General features: G+C 40.5%; 2 protein-coding genes across 4 annotated transcripts; both read right to left on the minus strand.

Annotated features, from left to right (window-relative positions):
- Positions 1-36: 36 nt before the first annotated feature.
- Positions 37-17,968, minus strand: RRH (retinal pigment epithelium-derived rhodopsin homolog). Its single transcript, XM_010411729.4, has 7 exons — positions 12,451-17,968; positions 7,370-7,560; positions 5,676-5,775; positions 4,805-4,958; positions 4,272-4,440; positions 2,075-2,253; positions 37-1,182 (listed from the first exon to the last, which is right to left on the minus strand). The coding sequence occupies exons 1-7, from the start codon at positions 12,554-12,556 to the stop codon at positions 1,053-1,055; spliced, it is 1,029 nt and encodes a 342-aa protein (XP_010410031.1). The 5' UTR covers positions 12,557-17,968; the 3' UTR covers positions 37-1,052.
- A 423-nt stretch (positions 17,969-18,391) lies between these two features.
- On the minus strand, positions 18,392-23,907 carry GAR1 (GAR1 ribonucleoprotein). Of its 3 annotated transcripts, none has more exons than XM_039551490.1 (7): positions 23,783-23,907; positions 22,359-22,549; positions 22,124-22,278; positions 20,623-20,682; positions 20,087-20,222; positions 19,207-19,314; positions 18,392-18,901 (listed from the first exon to the last, which is right to left on the minus strand). In XM_039551490.1, the coding sequence occupies exons 2-7, from the start codon at positions 22,534-22,536 to the stop codon at positions 18,888-18,890; spliced, it is 651 nt and encodes a 216-aa protein (XP_039407424.1). In that variant the 5' UTR covers positions 22,537-22,549; positions 23,783-23,907; the 3' UTR covers positions 18,392-18,887. The 3 variants fall into 3 exon arrangements, with proteins under 3 accessions (XP_039407424.1, XP_039407425.1, XP_039407426.1); XM_039551491.1 differs by lacking the exon at positions 23,783-23,907 and adding an exon at positions 23,487-23,768; XM_039551492.1 differs by lacking the exon at positions 18,392-18,901 and having other exon boundaries at positions 19,281-19,727.
- Between the last annotated feature and the right edge of the window lie 101 nt (positions 23,908-24,008).

Raw genomic sequence — 24,008 nt, forward strand, 5'->3', positions numbered from 1 at the left:
CAAGGTTCCTGAAGGAAATCTAGTACACCATGAGGATATTGCATGGCATTTTCTTTAATACTGAAAATGACAAATTAAGAGGAACCCTAGATTGCAGAGCTTTTAAAAAACCTTGTAAAACCAGACTTTTGCCAAAAATACACATATGCTTTAAATAAGTTTTACACTGCAAAGCCAAACTGCATATGCACACACCCATAACAATTGGAGATAGATCTATACAAAGTCATCTTTTTCACCCTGAATAAATCCATTGCTCAGACTGCCAAAGATATCTCTTGAAAATTAAACATCAGACCTATATAAACATAGGATTGACTTAGAAGTGATGAGAAATTACCATAAATATTTACTCAGTTTTATGTGCCTCCCAAGTGTGCAGCTTGAAGGTACATGTTTCCACATTTTCAGGATATGCAGTCACAACCACTAGAAACATGCTACTTACAAAACAAAAGCTGTCTTTCCTACAAATTAATTTGGTTCTGCCAGTCAAAATTTTAAAAATACTTTAAATATGTTGAAATTCCTTCAAAACCCTAAAACTTAATAAAAGATCCTATGGGGTCAGGGTAAATATTTTGACACCCTAACATATTCACAGAAACAGAACTTTGCAAAGCATATCAACATGGACACTCGGTAAGGAAATATAGAGCGACAGGGAGTATCCAGAATATTTCAAGTCTGGAAAACTTTCAAGGGAAGTCGGTGGAAAGTACTTCATGAAAGGAATCAATACACATGGAAAATCTAGGGTTACTGAACCTAAGCACTTCGCACTTTTGTCTTTACTGGCCCCTCTGCCACCTTTTCTAACTCTGTAAGAGCCACAGTGGCCACTTTGCTACCCTTTTTGTTTGGGGCAGACATACTGGGCCAATAAACCACTCAAAAAACAAAGTCTTGGCAGGTTTTGTCTCCTTAACTTCTCTAAAAAGATTACAGTGACTAACACAAAACAGCTGGCTGGGAAAGATTATTATTCAAAAAGATTAATTGTCCAAAAGATTAATTAACTTGAACCCAGATTTCACTTCTTTCCATGTAACTTATGCAGGCAAATGACTGGAGTTCTGCGATGTCAGTGCACGTTGAGATACACTCATGGGCAAAGCATTGTTTATGGTTATCTCTTGTCTTGTCTGACATCGCACCATTGCCAGGATTGCCCTCCGAAACCTGCAAAGGGCAAGAAAGGGAAAACAGAAAGATCATTAGCAGGAGAACCAAATAGAAGGAAAAATTTGGTAAGATGGTCTTAACTATTACAATAGTTTTCAATTTTAGTAGAATGCACTTAATAAAAAACCATGTACTTGGAATTCAAAAGGACCTGGGTCTTTTCCACTTCCAGGTACAAGAATGTCTTTCATTTCTAATTTCATTTCTTCAACAGGGATTGCAGCAGCTTTTGTTTATCCCAGGAGACAGTACAGCCACAACAAAGATGAACTGAATGGGAAGAAACCCAGATGTTATTCCATCGACTCAGCAGGATCAGGTATGTTCACCTAGGCAGAGATCACAGGCTCTGCTTGAAGGTTGGTAGCAGAGACAGGAAGAATGCCTCTTTGCAAAACACAGTCCTCAGTCAGAGGCACTGGTTTGATTAGGGCATTTGTTATGCTTGCTCAAATCAGAATAGGCTTAACCTATTTACTTCCATGAAAAGGGTCAATCCATCCTAATCAGTCAGAATAAGATACATCCCAAATAAAAACCAAGAAAATCGACACAAGTTACACATCACTAAGATGCACACACTTTGGCCACAGTCATTAAAACCAGTTTACTACTGATGCAACCCAAATTCCATACTGAGAAAATGCAAATAGGACTTTCAAAAGCTATGTTAATGTCTCAAATACATGTATCCATTCCGTATGTTTTGATGATGATCAAAACAATTTATTTCAGGCTTTCCTGTCCAAAAAGTCATCTTGGTAAATTAACTGTGGTGTACCCTTTGCTCTTTGCTAATCAGCTTGCCATATTTTACAGGAGATCCTTCAATGTTCAGATGATATGCTAAAATCATGAAATGGACCGGTACTAAATTCGGAACACTTACTTTTTGTTTGCAATGACATAAATGCAGGGATTATAGAATGTGGAAGATTTTGCAAAGAGAGGAGCTATGATGGCCATTGCAGGAGAAATTTTCTTTGGGTCTCCAAAGGAAGACCACAAACACACAATGGAATATGGAGACCATGCCACCAAGAACATTAAAATCATCACAACAGACATCTGTAAAACAAGAGGAACAGACACATAACTAGTATTACCTCAGGATGAAGACCTCACAACAAAACCTCATAATAAAGCACATGCACCTGGGTGAAAATAGAGCTATCCTGAATGAAATAATACATAAACAAGCATATCTGACACATTTTGACAGTTTACACTGAAATCTCACTTTGGGGATTTAATAGCACACCTCACTGCCATGTGTTTGGCATGGTGTCATTTCATTACATACAATATTCCTTCAAAGTCAGCACTACTCATTATATTAAATCTGTCCATCGAGAGTTTAAATTACTGGAGAGGACTTCACACATGAATTATGACCACCATAACAAGTCACTCTGGGATGCTCTTACAAACCATAAATATGAACAGAGACAAAAATTTAAGCCACGTATTTAATTAGGCCTTAATAAAAATGTTTCATAAGGCTTAATTATGGTACCATTAAATAAAAGAAAGTAAATGTTCTAGGACATATAGTTAAGGAATCCAGAAGTGTCTTCTTGGTTTAATGAAGCATTATAGACATGTTCAAGTAGGATACAGAGGAGGTATCTGAGCAGTCATGTCTTCTCTGCCTGCCTGCCAGAGAGAACAACCTGGGCATGTTGGGGCTCACGCCCCAGGACATGCCATGCCACAGCCAGACCTGGACAGTGACAAACTGGGGGTAGTGAAAGTAGGAGAGGTATCAACTGAGACAGACTTTTCTGGCTTCTGTCAGGGACATGAATCAGTGGTGGAAACTGGGATGGAAATCTCAAATGAATCAAGAGGACAAAACAAAGCACTGGAAAACCAACCAAAACTGCAGGGCTGCATACACACAGGATTCCCTAGTGCTGCTCACTACACCCCTAGTTAGTCTTTCACAGATGAGCACAATGAGAAGAAGTAAACAGCTGCTTTGTATGAGCTGCTCTAGAGCGCAACCAACACACAAGCAGTGACTGTCACAGAGGATCCCTGTTTAAATACAAACACAATATCAAAATGTAAGAAAGAACCCGTTCATTTAGAAGTTTGGTGCATAGAAAACTGAGAGGATGCTAATTTGCAAAAAGCAGTCCTAAAGAAGGATATTGTTTAACTCCAAAACATCACTTTTTTTCTCTCCTTTTTTATTGTAATTTAGTGTCTTCAACTGCAAAATAGAAAAAATGCGTTTTCTTAATAAACATGAGTCTAAATTTTTAACTGAATCCTCAGTTTCAAGTATTCTGAAAGTTCTTCACAAAAATAAGACACTCAAATTAGTCTTTTTAGGTAAAAATACTATTCTTCAGAACTTAGCAATGAGAAAGTTTTCCAAGGAATGCTGTTTTCACTGGTAAGTAATTCAAAAACATAGGTACATACTCTTCTGTCCAATTCTCTCTCACTTTTTCATCATGCCCAATCATAAATCACATCTTTACACAAAATCAAAGGAGCTGGTGAACTTCAAGATTTCTCAAGGACTTTTATACATTAAAAGAATGTCAACCTTCCAGGCAGGATATATCATTTCATGCCATAACTCACATTTGCTGCTGCTTACATAAGAGATAAGCTCAACAGACCGAAAAGAACAAGGGATTGGAGCTGGAAATGCACTCTCGTTCCTAGGCCATGAGTTCAAATGAGACTTGACCAATGCATTTCAGACCAGACATAGCTGTGAACCAAGCACAAAGCCTAAGAACTCTGCAGACACAGAGTAAAAGCTCTCCTAGAGCACCTCAGAGGTACATTTCTAGGTAATGACAGAGGAGAGAGGCAAGGAAAATTCACAGTGTTCCCAGCCTTCAAAGCAGCTGTTCATCTGGAAAGAGTATCAGACCAAAATTAAACAATCTAGTGTGATAAGTCAAGCCAAGAGTTTTCACCAAGGCTCAGTATCAGCTAATATTTAGTATGAAAGAAAAAGGGGAATGTAGGAAACCAAAATCCTTAAAAGGTTGCACCGTTCCTTTGCCATTAGGACTTTAACACAAAAGAACTTGCTTAAAACAAAACATGCACTCATTTACCTTTGTCACATCTACTTGGTCAGACCAATCTATGTTAATGTTCTCCAGGCAGTTACTGCTGGCACATTGTTTCATCGTCCGGGAAACATTGTAATAACAGTAAAACATGACTGTTAAGGGTACAACAAAATTAACAGCAATTACACTCATTGTGTAGGAAATAAAGGACCTGATAAGACAGAAAAACAAAACAGAGTAACTTACAAATAGCCATCCAGGAAAAGTTACCAAAGAATCTGGTATTTTGATTTGATTATGAGATTTTACAACAAGCTCTAAAATAATATGGAAAATTTTCTTTAGCTTTTTTTTTTTTAATCAGAAACTACAAGTATTTCAGTTTTGAAGCATGGCTCAGTTCCTATGGGTTTTTTTCTAGACTTGCTCTATGTTATTTCTATTGTTTTAAATTATTTTTAAAAATTTTGCTACATACTTCAGAAAGAAGTTATGCTCATATGGTGGTGAATTAAACAATCTTAGACTTCTGTGAGCTAGCAAAGTTAAAAGAAAGCGTGAGGGGGGAATCTTACGCATCATTTTTCCTCCAATTTACTGTGCACGTTGCTCCAGTGGGATCTGGAGCGTAGCTGGCCCAGCCTGCAATAGGCATGGAAGCCCAGAAGACTGCATTTATCCAAGCAGCAAGGATGAGAGCGGCATAGCTACGGGTGGTCATTCTTCTTCCTGCGGCCAAGCACAGACAGTCACAAACGGTTCTCATCTGCTGCTTCCTTCCAGTGACAAACTTGAGTGACAAACTTGAGTGACAAGTGGCTTCCAGCAAGCACATGATGGGTTAATAAAGACCCTTTCCAAGGCTTGCACTCCCAAACACTGTAGCACCCCTGTTTCATTCTGCTGACTGACATCTCAGTCCTTGCAGCCTTTAAAGCCACTTGAACACCATCAGCCATTCCAGCTCCCAGCAGACAGGCAATACCTGATCCCAACCCCACGCCAAAAGCTTATTATGCAACAGTGCATTCAAGTACATCCTTGGAAGATTGCAGGGGAGGAATTAACTGTTACAACACAGCTGTAACAGAAGAGAGAAAAACACCCAGGGTGGTGTTAACACAGCAACAGAGGCACACACCTGCTTGACACAGGTCAACACCTCACACAGCCAGAGGCTTTTTGTGTGCTTCTCTGTATGGATGTGACCCTCTAAAGACTGAAAATAGCCATGAAAACACAATTTATAAACAGAGTAACAGCCTAATGATTAAGTTTTCACTTTAATGTGCAGCATGCCAACTAGATAATTTACTAAACCAAGTACTGTATGTTCAAGTTATGCCCAGTGCTGTAATTATGGAGTCATTCATGAGAAAACAATACAATCAAATCAGACTTTTATTGCTCCCAATAGGGACTGATTTTTGACCCTAAGTACAGTACCTATATTAGGCCTGCAGATGGTCAGGTAACGGTCAACTGCAACAACAGTCAGCAAACCAATACTTGCCATCCCAAAAAAGATATTTAAGGCAGCATAGATCTGAAATGAAAATAAACAAACAAGAAAATCATTTCGGAGAAATCTTCCAAATGTACAAGAACGACTCTGTGTACTGAATCAACAGAATTCAGCTGGAGCTGCCTTCCATAAGCAAGGTCCTGAAGGAACTAATTCAATGCAGGCAATTTGAAGCTGCCTCATTAAAAAGCAAACATTTCAAAAGCACATGCTTGCATGCACATTAGAAATCATAAAGACAATAGTCTCAAAATAAAAGAAACACTGTCCTTCAATAAGGAAATTTTGAAGTTCAGAGTTTGGAGGGGTTTATTTCATGTTTTCAATACATGTTAAGGAAACCTGAAGAGGATTTGGTCCATCAGAAAGAGTTACAGCTTTAGCAAATGTGAGGTTCTGAATTATCACTGTCTCATCTGTTGTATAACTACACTTATTTCACAGCTATGGCCCGCTGCTTTACCTCCTCAGGCTCCATTTTTATGTGTGTCAGATCTTTTGCACAGAGTGACACATGCTGCAATCCCAGCATGCTCCAAATGCATCTGCCCCATCATCCCATGGGAAGCCTGACCATGAAGGATGACTGGGAGGGCTGTGTTACCACTGGCACCCCAGAAACACAGAGCCCTGAGCCAGAGCACACAGCACAAGCAGTTATGCTAGAGCCACATGGCATTCAGCCATCTCAGATCACAAGATTCATTTGGTTTAGGTTGACATGAGTTGTGCTTCAAGTGGTTTTAACTCTCAAAGCCTTGGTAGTGAGATCTCACATCAAAATGAACACACCACAAGATGATCCAGATCCAAAGATGTTAGAAGTGAGGCTGACTGCCAAACCGTGTCTGAATTATGAGCTTGAAGTAACTGTCTACTGAGGCAAGTGATGTCAGATTGTGATAAGCATCCGTTATAGAAATGTCCAAAATGTTTGCCTTATGACACATTTTCAGTATATCGCTTCACATTACTACTCATTTTCCCAGGCACTTAAACCCAACAGTCTATCAATAATGTAAATTAAAATCACTGTACACAGTGAGCAAAGGCCACCATCTCTCTGCTATGGAAGTGTATGTTTTTCAGTCAGTCTATTCTTAAAAATAGACAGCTATTAAAATTAGGCTAAATCTTTAATGGAGACCAAGAGCTTTAGAGGCCTTTGCTTTGGATATCCTATTAGTTCCATCCAAAAAGGGCATGCAGTTGCCAAGCAGAACTCACCGAGATCTGTCAAGCTCATCATCAAATCAGTAGCCACAATCAAAGTCTTTAACTATCAGCTAAGTCATCAAATGTGCATGTGCTATGATAACCATCTTCATTTCAGGATTTGATTTTGTAAGCCTTCTTAAAGCTACTTTAAAAAGTCTAGTTGACAGATATAAGGTTACACTTCAATGTTTTCAGATTGTAAATATATGCTTAAAGCGAAATTCACATGAAATACTGTCTCCAGGTATTGCTGACATCACAGAACATCAGCTTCAGGTCCAAAGTCGAATTCTGCATCTCCTCTTTATCTCTTAAAATAACATGAGCTAGAGCCATTACTTATTTCTCAGTTTGCTTTTAAGCACTCAAAACATTCTCTTTAACTGAATTGCAATACCTGGCATCCAGTATATCCAAATTTCCAGCTTCCATGCAGGTCTGAGGCAGCAGACATGGGGTATCCAATGCCACTAACACCAATGTCAGTAAAAGCCAAGTTGATAATAATTGTGTTGGTTGCTGTCCGAAGCTCTTTGTACTTAACAAAGATGCCTAACACAACAATGTTACTGAAAATGCTTATCACTCCTGTAAAAACACAAAAAGGAAAACTTTACAAAAGATACACACCAACCAGTAATACACAGGCAGAATAAATGCAGCCTATTGTAATATGTAAGTCCCAAACAAGCTTTATTTTCAGTCAAGTGCAATTTTGCAAAGAGGATAGACACCAGAAAAGGAGAAAAAAGCTTTTCCAATTAGGCAACTTTCACCTGGATTCAGTAAGTGCCAACACTGGAGCATTTGCCACACCTGGGACTTTCAATGTAATGACAACAAGCATAGCAGAAATTCAAATGCATCTAGGATTACACTTCAAACACTCCAGCCACCAAGTACAGTGCTGACCTCCATGGTAAAGAAGAATGTGAGCTGGTGACAGGCAACAGAACAGTGTTGGAAAAAAAACTTATGCACCTGATCTAGCAGAAGGCCCCAGCCAATACCTGAGGGTTTCCATTCTGGGCCGATAGTTTCCACTGTTCATTCAGACAATAACCCTGGGCAAAAGGGACGCAGAAAATTTGACTTTGACATCACTATTCTAAACAGACTTGGAAGTCCACATTTGGTATGACAGTCATTCACTCAAGCTCCTTACAGAATTATTCCTCAGATCTGTGATGACAAAAACTGTAGTGTTTCAATTCATAGATGAAACTTATAAAATATAAACAAAGCGAAACAAACAAAAAGCCAAACCAAAAATGTCTGCTCTCTGCTCATGAGGTCCCAAAGCTTTGCCAGCATCAGAGTTGTTTCAGGTTGCTGCAAATTGTATTTTCTAAGCCTTGTCAAGCAGTCTGGATGATTTGCACAGAAGCATGGCCTGCACCAGAGCCATCTCCTCCACATGACAAGCTTTAGGGCTGTGTCACAGCCACGGGAAAAGTCCAGCTCTGCTCTGAACTTGCTCCTGCCTCACTAACCCATGTGTTTTCATCCTTTTTGGTCTGGCTTGACTCAGCATCTGAAATCTATTATCAGGCAACCCAAGTAATTGCCAGGACTCAAAGAGTTGGAACAAACTAAAGCTAAGATGTACACTCTCCTCCCTTCACATCCGATCCCTCTGAACTTTGCTTTGGACTTAAAGCTCCTCAAGATGCCCAGGACATTCTTCAGGACATTGTGCATCAGGAAGCTTTTTCTGATCCTGGTGTCCTCCTTATCCTTCTTTTCTCCAGCTATTCCCCTTTCCTCGCCAAATCCTACTACTCACTCTTGGAGTGAGTTTACATGGCATTCCTAAAAATAATTTTTTTTGTTGTTGTGGTGGTTTTATTTTCTTCAGACTCCAGCCTATTGTAGAGGTATCCAGAGCAAACTCACCTTCCAAAATTCTATTAAACCACTATTAACACAAACTATCAATAAACAGTTAGCAAGGTTAAAAACTCCACCTTGCACCTCAGCAGAGACGAGACTTACAGCCCTTATCAATATAAGGGAAAATTCAAATGTTCAAGCAAAGACAGACATTAAAAAAGTAACTTGCGAGTAATAAGAGGAATTTATAAGTTTTTCATAGATTCCTTAGTCTGGCACAGCTGCTACAGTATCACTGAACCAAATCCTAAACTTACAAACATTTGTATAGCCTGGGCACTTTAAACTACAAGTGGATAGTGGAATTTTTTTTGGTAAAAAAACACATTATCCATGGAAATGCCCCTCAGAATTTTTGGTTTGGCTTTTTGTTTGTTTTGCTTTGTTTATATAAATTTCACCTATGAATTGAAACACTACAGTTTTGTCATCACAGATCTGAGGAACAGTTCTGTAAGGAGCTTGAGTGAATGACTGTCATACCGAATGTGGACTTCCACAAGCAGAACCCTCTTCCTTCAGTCACCCTGATATCTTTTTTATTATACCTGGAACTCACATAAGGATTTTCACTGCAACATTTTATTAAACTGATCCATCTCCTACATTAAAGAAATTCTCTTATCATATTCAGTAATTTTAAAATCAAATGAGGCAAAATCATAATTAACCCTCGGCTATCTCACTTTTAACACTGCCAGGGATGTCTGTTCTCAGGTGCAGGTTTCCTGCTGGAGGTCCAACACAGATGCCATCAGCTATCATATTCATATATTCACACATTTCAGGAATGACACTGATCCTATGTGCTCCTAAAATTATCAAAAACAAGGAGCTGAGGATATGATCTGAAATGAACACCATAGTAAAAAACCATGTGCAGTGCCAGTTCTGTCAGCTCTCCTGTTGACAAGATAGCATGTCATCTCTTGGAAGAGAGGGGGCAAAAGAGAATTACAAGTTTAATAATACAGGCTTCTTATGAGGCATGTTTTAACAGATATTACAGCTACCAAGAATGAAATCAGACATACAACAGGACTGTAAACTCATATCCTCAGGGTGAAGGAAAGATCCTTCTAGACGCACTTAAATTTAATAATTCAGAGTCCAGTCTTAAATTTAAGGGGGGGGAGGGGAGGCAACAAAAAACAGGGAAGAAAAAGTGGAACCTATATTCATTAAAAATGTTAGTATCACTAAAATAAAGTAATAATAGAGAAAAAAAAAGAATGTTTTGAGGAACAAAAGATAAGACAGAAGAGGGATTCCATCTTGAACAAATTGAGAAAAAAAGATGTAGAAACAAGAAATGCTCTTTTTTCTGTTTCTGAGGATCAGGTCAAGCAGATGAACAAAGTTTCTCCAGGCAGCAGTTAAGCAGTGGCCATTAAAAGGGCAACAAAGCTGGTTGAAGTGCTGGAGCACAAATCTTATGAGGAATGGCTGAGGGAGCCGGGGTTGTTCAGCCTGGAGAAAATGAGGCTCAGGGGTGACCTTATTGTTCTCTACAACCACCTGAAAGGAGAGTGTAGCCAGGTGGGGGTCGGTCTCTTTTCCCAAGGAACAAGAGATAGGGTGAGAGGAAATGGTCTCAAGTTGCACCAGGGAAGAGTACTTCTGGGTATTAGGAAAAATTTCTTCACTGGAAGGGTTATCAAGCATTGGAACAGGCTGCCCAGGAAAGTGGATGAGTTGCCATCCCTTGGAATGTGCAGATATGGTGCTTAGGGACATAGCATAGAGTTGGACATGGCAATGTTGGACAGTAGCATCAAAATAAAAAAAAAAAAATCAGGTACATGTATAATATGGAATTTACCTTTCCAGCAAGTATTTTAAAATGATACCAGAGCATTTCACCACCATAAGCAGAAAGACATCCACGAGGCAGCATAGCTTGCTGCAGCCTGAGTACCCCTGTTGTCATCACAAAAATGAATACACTGACCAGTGTAATGTTTAACAATTACTTCCTTCTCAGAAAACAAGAAACACTTAAACCTTTTGAAGAGTGGCATAATGATGAACACTGTACCCAGACTTCATTCTTATTCTTATACATCTGCTTATTAACAAGGCTTAAATCTTCCAGATGTGAAATTTGCTGCAGTAAGGCAAAGCAATCAATCATACTTTCAAATATTTTATGGACTTCATTGTCAAAAACATTTCTCATTAAGAAAGTAAATATTTACTAGACTCCCCCAACTCTAATTAGAAATAAAAAATGAAAGAAAACTAAAACCACAAAGTAATACAACTTCTTTTTTTTTTTTTTTCCCCCCAAGACATATAATTTCCATGCAAGATTAAGGAAGAAGAGCTGGGTTGATTCTGGCTAGTTCCATTGATACCCTATGATCACCAATGATAGCTTTGATCCCGAACACCAGCTGGTCAAAACTATCTGAAAATATCACCTTGTTACATACAACATAATCAATTTTAATAAAAGTAAGAGGTATACCTAGGCTTGCAATACTTGACCACTATCTCTAAAGCTTCTTAAGAAGCTTACTGATCAGTGTAGCTGTTCTATTAATTTCTTTAAAGACCTTAAATAAATTATTGTCTTTGCATCCAAAAATACCCACTTTTCCAGAACAGCAATTTGATACTCACCACTTCAGACATATATGTTAAATAAACTGCGACCACCGGCGATACTATTTCATATAAATGTAAAATACATTAATATTTTAAAGTATTTTAAAATCTAACTACAACATGGAAAAAATTGTGGTACAGTCAATGAATAAAGACAAAACAGATTTGATTTTCCATAATAAAGGTATAAAAGGCCTGTTTTTAAACACAGTAGGTTTCAGTTTTGGTTAGGTGGATATTTCATTACTATGGCACTCAATGCTTCAGAAAAGCACTACTGAAGCACTTGTGGTTATACAATGAGGAAGTGTTTAAGGGAGAAAAAAAATAATTCTATAATCATTCAAGTTTAGGCAAAGACCACTGCAGTCACAGGGAACAAACACAAAGTGAAGCCTCACAGCGTGCTTTTCTAACACGTGTCATTGGTGAAAAATACAGCTACAACTGGAATCTGCTCTTCTCTGATTAATGACCAGCTCCCTCCCTCTAAGTCGCATTCCAACCCTTCCCCTTACATCCCCCTAACAGACACCCGCTCACATGCTCAGACTACACATATATTACTACAAACATGTAGCCCACGAGAAATCTGAAGATAGCTTCGAGCACATCACAGAAAAATGCAAGATGTGACAGCTATGACCTATTTTTATCTCTTCTGCAAGCTGGCAGAAATTAATTCTCACTCTCTTCTATAATTACACATCAGCAAAATGTATTTTTTGAGACACAACGCTGCCTTCAAATATAGAGCAGAAAACTTAGATGTTTCTGCACACTTCAGATGTTTCTGCACATTTCAGTCAGGCAGCTGATTGCTAACTTGCCAGTAAATATGGGGAAAAGCCATCAGACAGCTGTCTAATACAAAATTAAATACCAAAATACCATCACTGTTACTATACAAAATGAGCATTCAGATCTACAAGTTCTATTTTAAAAAGCTACGCAACAATTTGCCAATGCCCATACCTGCTGTTATTAAGTAAGCTGCAACTATGTTGTGCTCAGTCTGCGTGAAGGCTGAATGAGCTTCATTGTCACTTTCTGAGGAATTGGATGAGTCATTCCAATGCATTTTCGACAAAAGAGTGTCGTCTATCTTCTGCAATAATTCATCAAGAAGACGAAACTCTACAAAACCCTGTCAGGCAAATTCTTTCATTATTCAATAGACTCACTGAACAATTAAAAGAAGGGGGGTAGGGAGGAGTTCCCCCTGCCATTGACAGCTTCCAAGCATGATTTAATTGGACTAAAGTTGAAAGAAGTTTATGCAGTTTATGCAGGAGATTGTTAATTAAAACAAAGAGCAGCACAGAACTGAGTAAATTTTGAACAGTATGCTTAAACTTCATTCTTACTGCTAATGAGATTAACTGTCACATGCCCCCAAACTTTTTCCCCTCAAACCTCTTGTGCAATGCTCTGGAAACCTCAACAAAAGTTGACTCAGTTCAATCAATCATCAGCCTGGCTTGGAACTAATTCCCATCATCATGCAGAGTGCAAAAACCTGCAGTTCAACATGAATAGACAAATGTCAGCTTCCTTAAAAACAGGATACATTTACTCTAAAGCCCATCCCTTCAAATCTTTACAGACCTACTTCTTCAAGATTCTTTGTTGGAGTTAAACTCTCGGATAAAGACACAAGAAAAACACATTCCAGTATTTTCCAAAGTGAAGCAGCATGACTTTCAGAAAGCTCAGTTGCTACATTTCTAAAAAAGCCTGGTCTATAGAAAATGGCTGTTGAATATGCCTTAAAAGCCTGAACATCTTCCCTCTCCTAAACACAATACTTGTCAGCTTACTTCGGGCAAATTTTCCAAAGCATGTTGCTGGGCAGGAAATTACTGGGCATTTTTCAAAGACCTGAGCTGCAAAAGCTCATGTTTTCTTCCCTTCAGGGATGAGGTACCAGCACACCAAAGTACAGATCTTTTTAAAAACCCTGCATAAACATTAGCTGCAATAAGCCCTTGCCCAAAGAGTTTATACGCAGTATCAGAAAGCAGCTGCTTCCTCTCACTCCTGCTTCATACCGTTTTTGCCTTCAGTCAGTATTCATACTGGGTATAAAAGTGACAAGGATAAGCAGCAGTGGTTTTTCAGCTGTAAGTGGTTCATAGGTAGGTCAAGCAGGTCCCAGGCTAGGGCTGTGCCTTCTGAGCAGCAATAGGAGTGCAGTGACACAAAAATACAGTCATCCCATACAAAGTATACCTGAAGACCTCTCTCTTCTCTAACCTGTGAAACACTCATAGAGCATTCCCTCCCACTCCTCAGCTCACCAAAACAGATATCCTGCATCTTTCACCCATTTGAATATAATGGTAAGAAAATTCTTATATAAAACTTGTGCAGTCACAATATTTAGTCATCATTACTACGCATGATCTCGAGTCACAGTGCCACGAGGAAACGTTTTCTTTAATGCCCCACATCTACACTCACAGCTCTGGGTATTTGTATTATTACAGTATTTTTCCTGTCAGAAGAGGATTAGGCAGGAACAGGGTGGAAGGGTTCTGAAAGGAAAGATGACCTGTTTGGCAATGAAGCCACTTTCCTCGTGCAACACTGTCCTGCCCTGAAAGATAAAGGCATGGCAATAATTTGATATCTTTGCTTTCCTCCTCTGACACTTTGGCAAAATTTTCAAAAGCACCTCAGATATTGCACCTTCCAAAGAAGTCAGAGCTTGCAATGCTGAATGTCTCAGAAAAGCAAACCATTACTATTTTTACTCAGATAGGATTCCAGATGTGCAGTAGCAATTAACAAAAGAAATTTTATACTTGTTGATTAAAATGCAACTTTCCAGTATGTGCAGTCCCTCCTATGTACCACCACATTGTCTCTTCTTAAATTTGACTTATTTTACAGCAACTGGAATTGACAAAAAAAAAGGCAAAACTAAAGGCAGACATCATCAAAATATTTTTTTTCTGCAACACTGTAGTTCATAAAATAAAGCCAAAAAGATAAAACAAGAAATTAAACATTGAAGTATACAAATAGTCCAGGAAGATGGAACCACAGCTTCTAAGCCAGATAAAATACGTCTTACCACATTGCTTATTAATACTGGTATAAGAATATAAAATCCAAAACCTCAGGCTGTTTTTCTCCTCCAATAACACAGTATTACTGGTGTCAGAGGGGCACTTTATAAAGCCAGGTGATGCTTTTCCTTCCCACTTGTCCCAGATCAGTAGCAAAATGCAACTTCTATTGAAACCCATTCTTCAGTTCGCATGTATCTCTATATGTATGTGGGGCAATGCAAGCTGCTTTCAGTTATGTCTAAAATATATACCAATGCACGAATGATGTGGGTACAGAAATGTACCTTTTGCATTAAAAATAAATAAAAAACCCAAAACCACCCCCAAATCTCTTCCTTTCCTATTTCCAGCAGTAACCCCGCTACAAACCCACGGCAAACCCAAACCCCTCCCACGTTTATTACGGCCCCCACCGCTGGAGGGCTCTCTAAGGCAAAACGTCCCTTTAATCTTTTCCCAAACGGAGGCTTGGGAATGGTTCGAACCCCAGGGAAAACAAATTAATAATTTACCTCTTTCTCCTCGTTCACAGAGACTTTTACTAGATTTAAACTGTTGCTTAGAAAAGTTTCGCTCTATAGAGATTTTCAGCTGACAGAAGAAAAAGCCCTGAAAAATGTGTGACTCTACAAAGATTTTTACTTGCCTTACATCACACAATAGCTACGCTTTTTTTTTTTAATAAACAATACTTTTTCTTGCCAAGACAATGCTTTACACAACTGCAAATTACTTTGCACCAGTACGTGTGTGACGGTCCAGCATTTCTTCAGGCAAACACGCACATCTACGAATCAGTGCCAGAGAAAATCCTTCCTGTTCTACATCTGCCAGTGCTGCAGACTTACATTAGAATATCCCAATTATTTTCCACACTTCATCAAATTTCTCTGACAAAGTAACACAGAAAATCTATTAACTACATTAAGTACATTGAGCCATCCTATCCCAGCAACTGCAGAAAACACAAGGAAAATAAACAACTCTGCAAGGAATGCAGGGGCACTACAGCCATTCTCAAAAGGTAACAAGTTAAGCTTTATAATACACCTCCACATATTACCCCCTGTTTAATGAGGATTTAGATCCCAAATAGAAAAAAATATAAACCCAAAATTTTGCTGTGGCATGGGCAAAAGGCTCCAGGTCTTCTAAATACTTGTAAGCAACCTGATCCTAGTGATGTACCAGGTGTCAGTTTCAAAATCAGCTGGAAGTCAGAGCCCACACCCGGGCCAAACACTGCCACGGTAATGGAGGAGGACACAGGTAGGTGACACCAGTACCACTGTGCACTGTGGGGTGCTCTGAAGCCTACCTGAGCTTCAGAGGAATATTCTAGGACAGCAACCCCCCTTGTGCTGCTGGAGCAGGTAGCAGGTGAGAAGCTATTTAGATGGTCCAGCTATTTGCTCCAAAAGCTGCCAGTAAGGGGAATACAGGGAACACCAAACTGTCATCAAGAGTCTACACTAACCCCTTACCCCCACTCCCCTCACTGCAGACAGCACTGTGACCTTTCTTCCCTAGACACTACAACTACTTGAAATTTGCCATTTCTGCCAACATACCTATTTCTGTCATGGTACCTGTGAGCCCCTTTCCTATTCTCTGCAGCAGCAGCACAGAGTATCTGTAATTACACACATAAATAAAACTGCAACATTTCACTTACTAGGATTGGGAGCACCATGACAGACTCACAGATAGAATTTGAATTAAAAGTTCAAGACTGAGAGAAAGATGTCATATAAAATTAGAAAACATCTTAGCTCATTACAGCATTACACTGCAGACAAGACATCTTAAGTTTTTTTGAGGCTGAGTTTTCATCTATAACAGTCAGCACCTTACTTATATTAAGAGGGCAGGGTCACACCATTGCACAGAGAAAACAAGGCAGAACAGGGACTGAATGTGCCTTGCAAATATCACCCTTCCCCAGAATGAAGGAAAAAAACCACATTATCGTATGGCAAACACATCCAGACAGTTTCCTCATGTTCTTCCATCCTAAGAATATCCTACAATCTCCGTGGAGATCTAAGACTACAAATTTTCTCTGGATATTTGCATAAAATCCATCCAGCACTGTTTGTATGCGTAGGCCATGCCATAATGCTCCTCGCGCATTTCTCCACTGGGACTGAAATCCCTTCCCTACAGCCAAGAGGCCGATCTTTCCTCCAGAGCTGCAATGGACATTGCTGTTTAGGTCCTCTGCACACAGAGGTCAAAGCCCTTGCTTTGCCCAGGCAGTGCCTTAGGCTGACTCACTGCTCCATCTGCTGAGAGACTCAGCACACACATCTGCTCCTGGGCTGCCAGGCAGCACTGCCTGCAGCCAAACGCCGCCTGTCACACCATGCAACTTCCAGGTCATGGCAGGAGCCTCCTGACACCCTGGTGAAAAGCATGTCCCTAAAAAATAGCGAACAGCAGCAGGAATTTGAGTGTAAGAGTGAGGACTGTGTCATGTTAGCCTTCCAAAGACAGAACAATAAGGAAAGAAGATCCAAGCCAGCTGCCCACTACTGAAACATCAGTGAAGAAACACAGCACAGCAGAGGATCCAGCCGCAAACATGACAGAAGCACTGACATTGCAGCTGCACTTGGGTCATGCTGTTCAGCTGCAATGTGGAATGCACAAAATGCAATTACTTGCACAGAATTTAGATAAAAGGCAATTTTAAGTCAAAGCCCTGAGGCACTATGGCCTAGCAACACATAGCAAAACAAGCCTAATCATTCTCAGAGTTCTGGATTTAACTGACCTGGTTAAAGCTAGGCCTGTAGCAGTATCAGGAAAAAACTGGAATCCCTCACTTCCTGAATGTACTGGGGTTAACAGCAGACTCAGCTTCTTCTCACAAAAGCAGACCTAGCAGAAATTCAGTGTTCTGTGTTTTGTTTTCTTAAGCTGAAGAACATTTTTATCTGTTATCCCATGCAGCATCTATTCACATTAAAGTGAATTCTTAAACTTTTGTTTTCCTCTCTTTCAAGTTTTGTTTCAGAGATTATTAAAAGTAATGGTCACATTGGTTAAGACATCCAGTAACAGTCCAATCCTGGTACTGAAAAATTACCTGTTGCCTTTTGTTAAGCAGAAGGCTAACATAATTAATCAGTTACTACATTCATCAATTAGTGTTAACAGTGCAATCAGTTCTGAAAGGAACTTGTTTCACCTTGAACAAGATGTTCAAAATACTTGCACATACGTTATTCTACACATCCCTTTTCAAAAGTGCTTGGTAGAAGAGTCTGTGAACAGATTCCTGGCTCCAGCTGAAATTCAGGGATGTTCTAGTTTTCACCTATTTTATTTCCAAAGCTCCAGAGTACAGAGGCACCCTGGTCTCCTCCATCCTTAGGAAGGCACAGTCACTATCTTTTCAACAACCCTCATTATGCACCCATTTAAAGAGACCAAATACTCATTCAGACTTTTTCATGCCTTTCTAAGCAACACATAAACTGAAAGCATTGTGTGCAGAGGAGCCCTATGATGGGCTATTTAATCTAACCCTACACAAGCCCAGAGCACCACAGAGGTACAGTACCAGGACATCAAAACCTCAAGAGGAACAGGCTAAGGGGGGATGCAGGGCCAGTTAAAAACCCTTAGCATTTTAATATCAGTGTAATTAGATACCATTAGATGACTGACGTATAGTATTAACCTTGTCTTGTTCATTAGACAGCAGCTTCAAAGAAGACTGTGTCTTAATGCCTTCGGCTTTCATTAATATTTATATAGAAAAATTAACAAAATATACTTTGCTGTCTTTTCTTCTGTACATTACTATGCATTTAAAAGAAATTATCAACACGGAAGTTCGAAATTTAATTTATACAAAAAGGTTCACAAAGGTTGTTAAAACAGCATGTCCATTTCAGAGCAGCCCGGAAGATTCGATGTAGAAGGAGGATGAGGACCAGGGATCAGTCATGCACAGGCTCACACTGAAGTATGTGCATGCAGTGAACCTGTAAGGTCTCTGGAAAACCCATTTCAATTGATTGTTTACTCCAAACTCCAACATGGAGTCAAGCATTGACTGCACTGCTTGTCAGAAACAAACAGTTTAAGAATAACATCGAATCCTGGCTTAGTTTACAGATATTCTGAGCAGTCTTCAGCTCTTCGCCTGGGGCTACACTCTCCTCATGCATCCGTCAACAGTCATGAAGTGTAAAAATAATTGTCATTTGTAGCTTCAAGTTCTTTATAAAAAAGATTTTCAGGGTCCTTTACAAGAATTTTTCAAGGTTCTTTGCTTCTGCAGATGACATGATATGAATGAGGACATACTTCATGGCTCCATTTTTAATGTCCTCTTCCTATTTTAAGAGAAAGGAAAAATACATCAAACAATTTATATCTTAGTTGCATTTAAAGCAAATTCTTTACACAACACTGAATGAGCTGATGGAATAAAATGCAAAAATCTAACATGGTTTTATACACATATCAACAAATGCAGAGTACTGTGCTTCAGTTCAAGCTACTGGGATGCACAGAAATCTCTTGCACAGAACTACAAACATCTACAAGACATTAAAAAAAACAACATTCTGTTTAATATTTACAAGCTTTAGAAATCAGGAGCTATTCTTATTCCTGAAAGATAAACCCACACACTCACCCCGAAAGCCTCCTCCACCACCTCTTCCTCCTCTGAATCCTCCTCCACCACCTCTACCTCCTCTGAATCCTCCTCCTCTTCCTCCACCTCTGCCTCCTCCAAATCCTCCTAAACAGAAGAAAGAAATTACCCTTTGAGGAGCATATAAATTCTTGATTATGCACAACAATTTATTTCATTGACAGCATCTGAAATGAAATGAACAACAACAAAAAACCAGAAACTGTCAACTGCTGCGCAGTTACCAGGTCAACTACTAGTACCTTGTCTCTTCTAGGGACCATCTGCAGCATGTTAAGCATTTTTAAATATCTGATACACCATGTCCAAAATACTGAAGAGACCTTCTTTCACAAGGGCAAAAAATTAATTACATATATTAACCAGCAATTGATTACAACTATTAGTAATTATTATTTATTAATTACAACTCAACAGAATATTAAAACAAACAAACCAAACCACTTTGAAACACTTACACCTTGCTGCAATGGGGCAGGGTATGGAAAAGAGGCCAGATACTGCGATGTAAGAAAAAATAAACTTCAGTTTTAATTGAAGAGTACATCACAGGGGATGTTCAAAAAGCTTTCTGCCTTTGTTATAAATCAGCATTCTCTCCTCCCTGTGCTTTGGAGCTGTTACTTAGGCAGCTCAGAAGCCTAGGTCTTGACGTATCACTGCCTTTTCTATTAAGTCAAACAGAAACATAAATAACGTTTTTCTTTGCAATACAGCTGTTGATATTCAAGTACTTACCAGCAGCTTTAAAAAAAAAAAAAACCACCAACACAAAGAGTCCACAAAACAAATGACCAGAATAACCCATGGCACCTCAAATAAATCCAACATTCTGCAGTTTTCATTCTTGTGATCTTACCTCTACCACCGCCTCTTCCTCCCCCACGTCCACCACCACGTCCTCCTCTACCACCTCCCCTGGGAGCACCTTTTTCTCCAGGGGGCCTTGGCAAAAATCTCTGAAGGGGTAGCAGCTTTGCTGGATCAATGTAAAACTGCAGGAAGAGACTTCCATTAGGCTTTCAGAATACCAAGACTAAAAAGCACATTAGTATCTCCCTTTACAAATACCCACAATTTGGTCTTACCCCATTATGCCAAACTGTCCTCTGCAAACAGCCAAATAAAGTACACAAGTAGTAAATCACAGAATTAAAAAGCTGCTAAAATGTAGGTGATATTTGTGTGATTTTCATTGGTTACATCTTTTCTTGTGGGGAAGGGAGAAGGAATAACATGGCAAATACAAAACTGAAAAGGAAGGGGACATTATTGCCTATGTTGACAAAGGACAGTCAGCTTAAAAGCTTAATAAAGCTTTTTATTATCTGCTGACAGAGTAGAATTATCTAACTGATGACATACAGTAAAATTCTGTTATTGAGATTGGCTAACCTTTTGCATCTTTTTAAATGAAGAGGCTTTCATGTTCTCAGACAGCTTCACTGAAAAATACTGTTAGTTTATTTAAGGAGCATTGCAGTAATAAAACGGTAAAAACTGTGATTTTGATCCGTATATGGAAGGAACATTCAGACATTTTCTAAGTTAGTATTTTATAAATTCAGCTAAATTTCATCACAATTGCAATTAAAAGATCAACAGAAACTATTTCTAATTTCTTTGTTTTTTTCACAGTGACAAATGTGGTATTTTGTGGTAAAAAACTTTTTCCTTCTATGCACGAAGGCATAAGGAAGAACATACCAGTGCAAAAGCATAACTGTAAAGAAACACACTTGCATAGCAAGTGATGACCTCTTTAGCCCCAGGGTGACCTCAAGGCTCATCTGGAACAATTCACATGCTGCAGGGGCTCTGCTGCTGCTGCTGCTGAGTGCCTGGCTGTGCAAAGGCATGAGCCAGCAGGGACTGCTGGACACCACATGCCCAGCCTCATCCTACAGGGAACTGGCAGACACTCTGTGACCCCACGTGCAGCCTTGTGCAAATCCTTTGGCCCTCCAGTGTGGAAGGACTTTGCTATGCAGTTCCCAAGATCAAAAAAGCTGCTGGCCAACTCTGCTTACTTATAATCTAAATGAAATGGGGAAGCAAGGAGCTGCAAAATCCGTAAGATATTTTCTTCAAATGCTACTGCAGGAAGAAAACAAGGCTCTGCAATTCAAATAATTCTGGTACAAAAAAATAAATCTGCAAATCAATACATTCAGAGCATGAAAGTGATTTAAACCTGCATATTTTACTTCACATTTAATGTGGGAGAGGAAAATGCATGCAGTTAGTGACTGATGCTCAACCAACCAACACAGGCTGAGTCTTACTGACATGTTACAGGGTTACTCTCCCAGGTATCCTGCGTTTGTCATGGATTCTGTCCATCTGGCAGAGACACAGAATATCTCTGTGTCAAGCTGGCTTTTCCAGAAAATGTCCTGGCACACCCCACTTTTACGGGCAGGTTAAGTAATAAACTGGATGATGAGCAACAGGACATCTTAGTACAAACTCACTATAATTAAATAATGAGCTGGAGCACGACCAAGGTCCCCTAATGCACAAAAAAAATCCCCAGTCCCTTGATCCAATCCTGTTATGGCTTAGTAACCTATAGAAGAAAATTTGGTAAGTTGGCCAGAGAAAGTAACAACTCGAACCAGCATGGATCCAAAACACATCATCAGTACTGGTACGGAGTGAAAAACTCTGATTGACTTAAAGTACTCTGTCATATCAAAAAAGCTCTAAGACAGGCACTTAATGTGAATGAAGCACCTGTTGACACCAACAGTTGCAGCTACACTTGTGTCTGTTCACATATAACTGGCAGCCAAATACTGAATGATTTTAAAATCCTAGAGAAATCCCATTTAATATCCAATCAATTTTTAAAAAACAAATATTGTAGGTCACACTTTTTTTTTTGGAAGGATACAAAGTCTCTCAGCTGTCCAAAGATTTCATCCACTTTGCCAATCTGCTCCTTATTATCCAAGTACACTGGGGCATTGAAATAAGGCACCTTGTTTTCTTCTGTTTTACATTTACAAACAATGTCATCTTCACAGGGATGCATGAACTCTCCCAATACTGAAATAAAGAACAAATAAGCTAAAGATCTGGAGCAGTCATTCTAAATTAAATAAATGAAGTTTCTCCATGTAACTTACAAACTACCCTTTCTGGAGGGCCCTGGTCATATCCTCCTCTGTTGAAGCCTCCTCTTCCACCTCCCCGTCCAAAGCCACCTCGTCCACCACGGTTAAAGCCACCTCTGTCACCACCACCTCCTCCACGATTGAAGCCACCTCCTCTTCCTCCTCCACCTCCTCTTCCACGAAAAGACATTCTCTACTGTTTCCTACATTGTGCACAAAAATCAGTTGTTTAAGATATAAAAGATGTGTCACATTTGATTTGCTGTACAAATTACAGTCTCCTGTCAGCCTTGTTTGTTAATCTAATGATTAGTCCTTTTCAATCCTCACTTAAAACATGCTGGCCTATGAAAAATCAAGTTTACACCCAAGATGTCATCCCCTGCAACATCCACCTGCAACAAGTGACTAGCAGTGACCAGCATCTTTTTCACTCATCTGTACAAAGGCTGGTGACACTCTCCAGCCCCACAAGTAAATGGCACAAAGTGAGAACATCATAGAATAGTTTGGGTTGGAAGGGATCCTAAAGATCACCTACTTCCAATCCCCCTGCTACATGCAGGGAGATCTTCCACAGGTTGCTCAGGGCCCCACCCAGCCTGGCCTTGAACACTCCCTGGGATGGGGCATCCATAACTTTTCTGGGCAACCTGTTCCAGTATCTCATCACCTTCACAGTAAAGAATTCCTTCCCAATATCCAATCTCAACTATCCCCTTTCAGTTTAAAACTGCTTTCTCTTATTCTATCCCAAAGTGCCCTTGCAAAAAGTCCCTCTCGAGCTCTGCTGTAGCCTCCTTCAGGCACTGGAAGGCTGCTGTAAAATCTCCCCAGAGCCTTCTCTTCTCCAGGTTGAACAATCCCCACTCTCTGCCTGACTGCAGAGTAGAGGTGCTCCAGCCCTGTGACCATCTTCGTGGCCTCCTCTGGCTCTGCTCCAAAAACTCGACGTCTTTCCTATGCTGGGGGCCCCAGAGCTGGATGCAGCACTGCAGGTGGGGTCTCACCAGAGCAGAGCAGAGGGGCAGAATCCCCTCCCTGGCCCTGCTGCCCACACTGCTTTGGATGCAGCCCAGGACACGTCTGGCTCTCCGGGCTGAGTGCCCATTGCTGGGTCATGTCCAGCCTCTCACCCACCAGCACCCCAAAGTCCTTCCCGGCAGGGCTGCTCTTCCTCTGTCCATCCCCCCAGCCTGTGGTGATGCCGGGGGTCGCCCCGACCCTTCCACTCGTTCCCGTTAAACCTCAGGAGGTTCCCACGGGCCGCACTCCTCGGGCTCAGCCGCACGGGGGGCGCACCCGCGGTGCCTCACGGGGCCCTCGGGACGCGCGGGGACGCCGGTTCCCGGGGCTATTCCCCGAGGGCTGGCGGACAGACGGAGGGACGGACAGACGGCCACGGCAGCGTCCATCCCCTCCCGCGCGGGACGTACCTGCACGTGCGCGCCGGCCCCGCCCGGAAACTCCCGCGCTGCCGCAAGCGAGGCTGCCTGCCGTAAATGAAAGGGCACCTGCCGGCCGACACTGTCGCGAAGGGCCTTAAATTGCCGAGGGAGGCAATGGCAGCGTGCCGTGTGGGAGCGGCGGGAGCGCCTGGCGTGGGTACCCTGCGGGGAACATCCGTCTGTCACAGGAACCGGGCACACAGCAGCGCGGCGA

Source organism: Corvus cornix, chromosome 4 (assembly GCF_000738735.6).
Source record: "Corvus cornix cornix isolate S_Up_H32 chromosome 4, ASM73873v5, whole genome shotgun sequence".
NCBI classification, from domain to species: Eukaryota; Metazoa; Chordata; class Aves; order Passeriformes; family Corvidae; genus Corvus; species Corvus cornix.

Coding starts and splice junctions, on each gene's coding strand:
- RRH (XM_010411729.4), bottom strand. CDS start 12,556: ATGCATTGGAATGACTCATCCAATTCCTCAGAAAGTGACAATGAAGCT. Junction 4,441..4,804: donor AATTGGAGGAAAAATGATGC/GTAAGATTCCCC, acceptor CTGTCTTATCAG/GTCCTTTATTTCCTACACAA. Junction 2,254..4,271: donor ACCAAGTAGATGTGACAAAG/GTAAATGAGTGC, acceptor CTTGTTTTACAG/ATGTCTGTTGTGATGATTTT.
- GAR1 (XM_039551490.1), bottom strand. CDS start 22,536: ATGTCTTTTCGTGGAAGAGGAGGTGGAGGAGGAAGAGGAGGTGGCTTC. Junction 22,279..22,358: donor CCCTCCAGAAAGGGTAGTTT/GTAAGTTACATG, acceptor TCTTTATTTCAG/TATTGGGAGAGTTCATGCAT. Junction 20,223..20,622: donor CATTTAAAAAGATGCAAAAG/GTTAGCCAATCT, acceptor CTCTTCCTGCAG/TTTTACATTGATCCAGCAAA.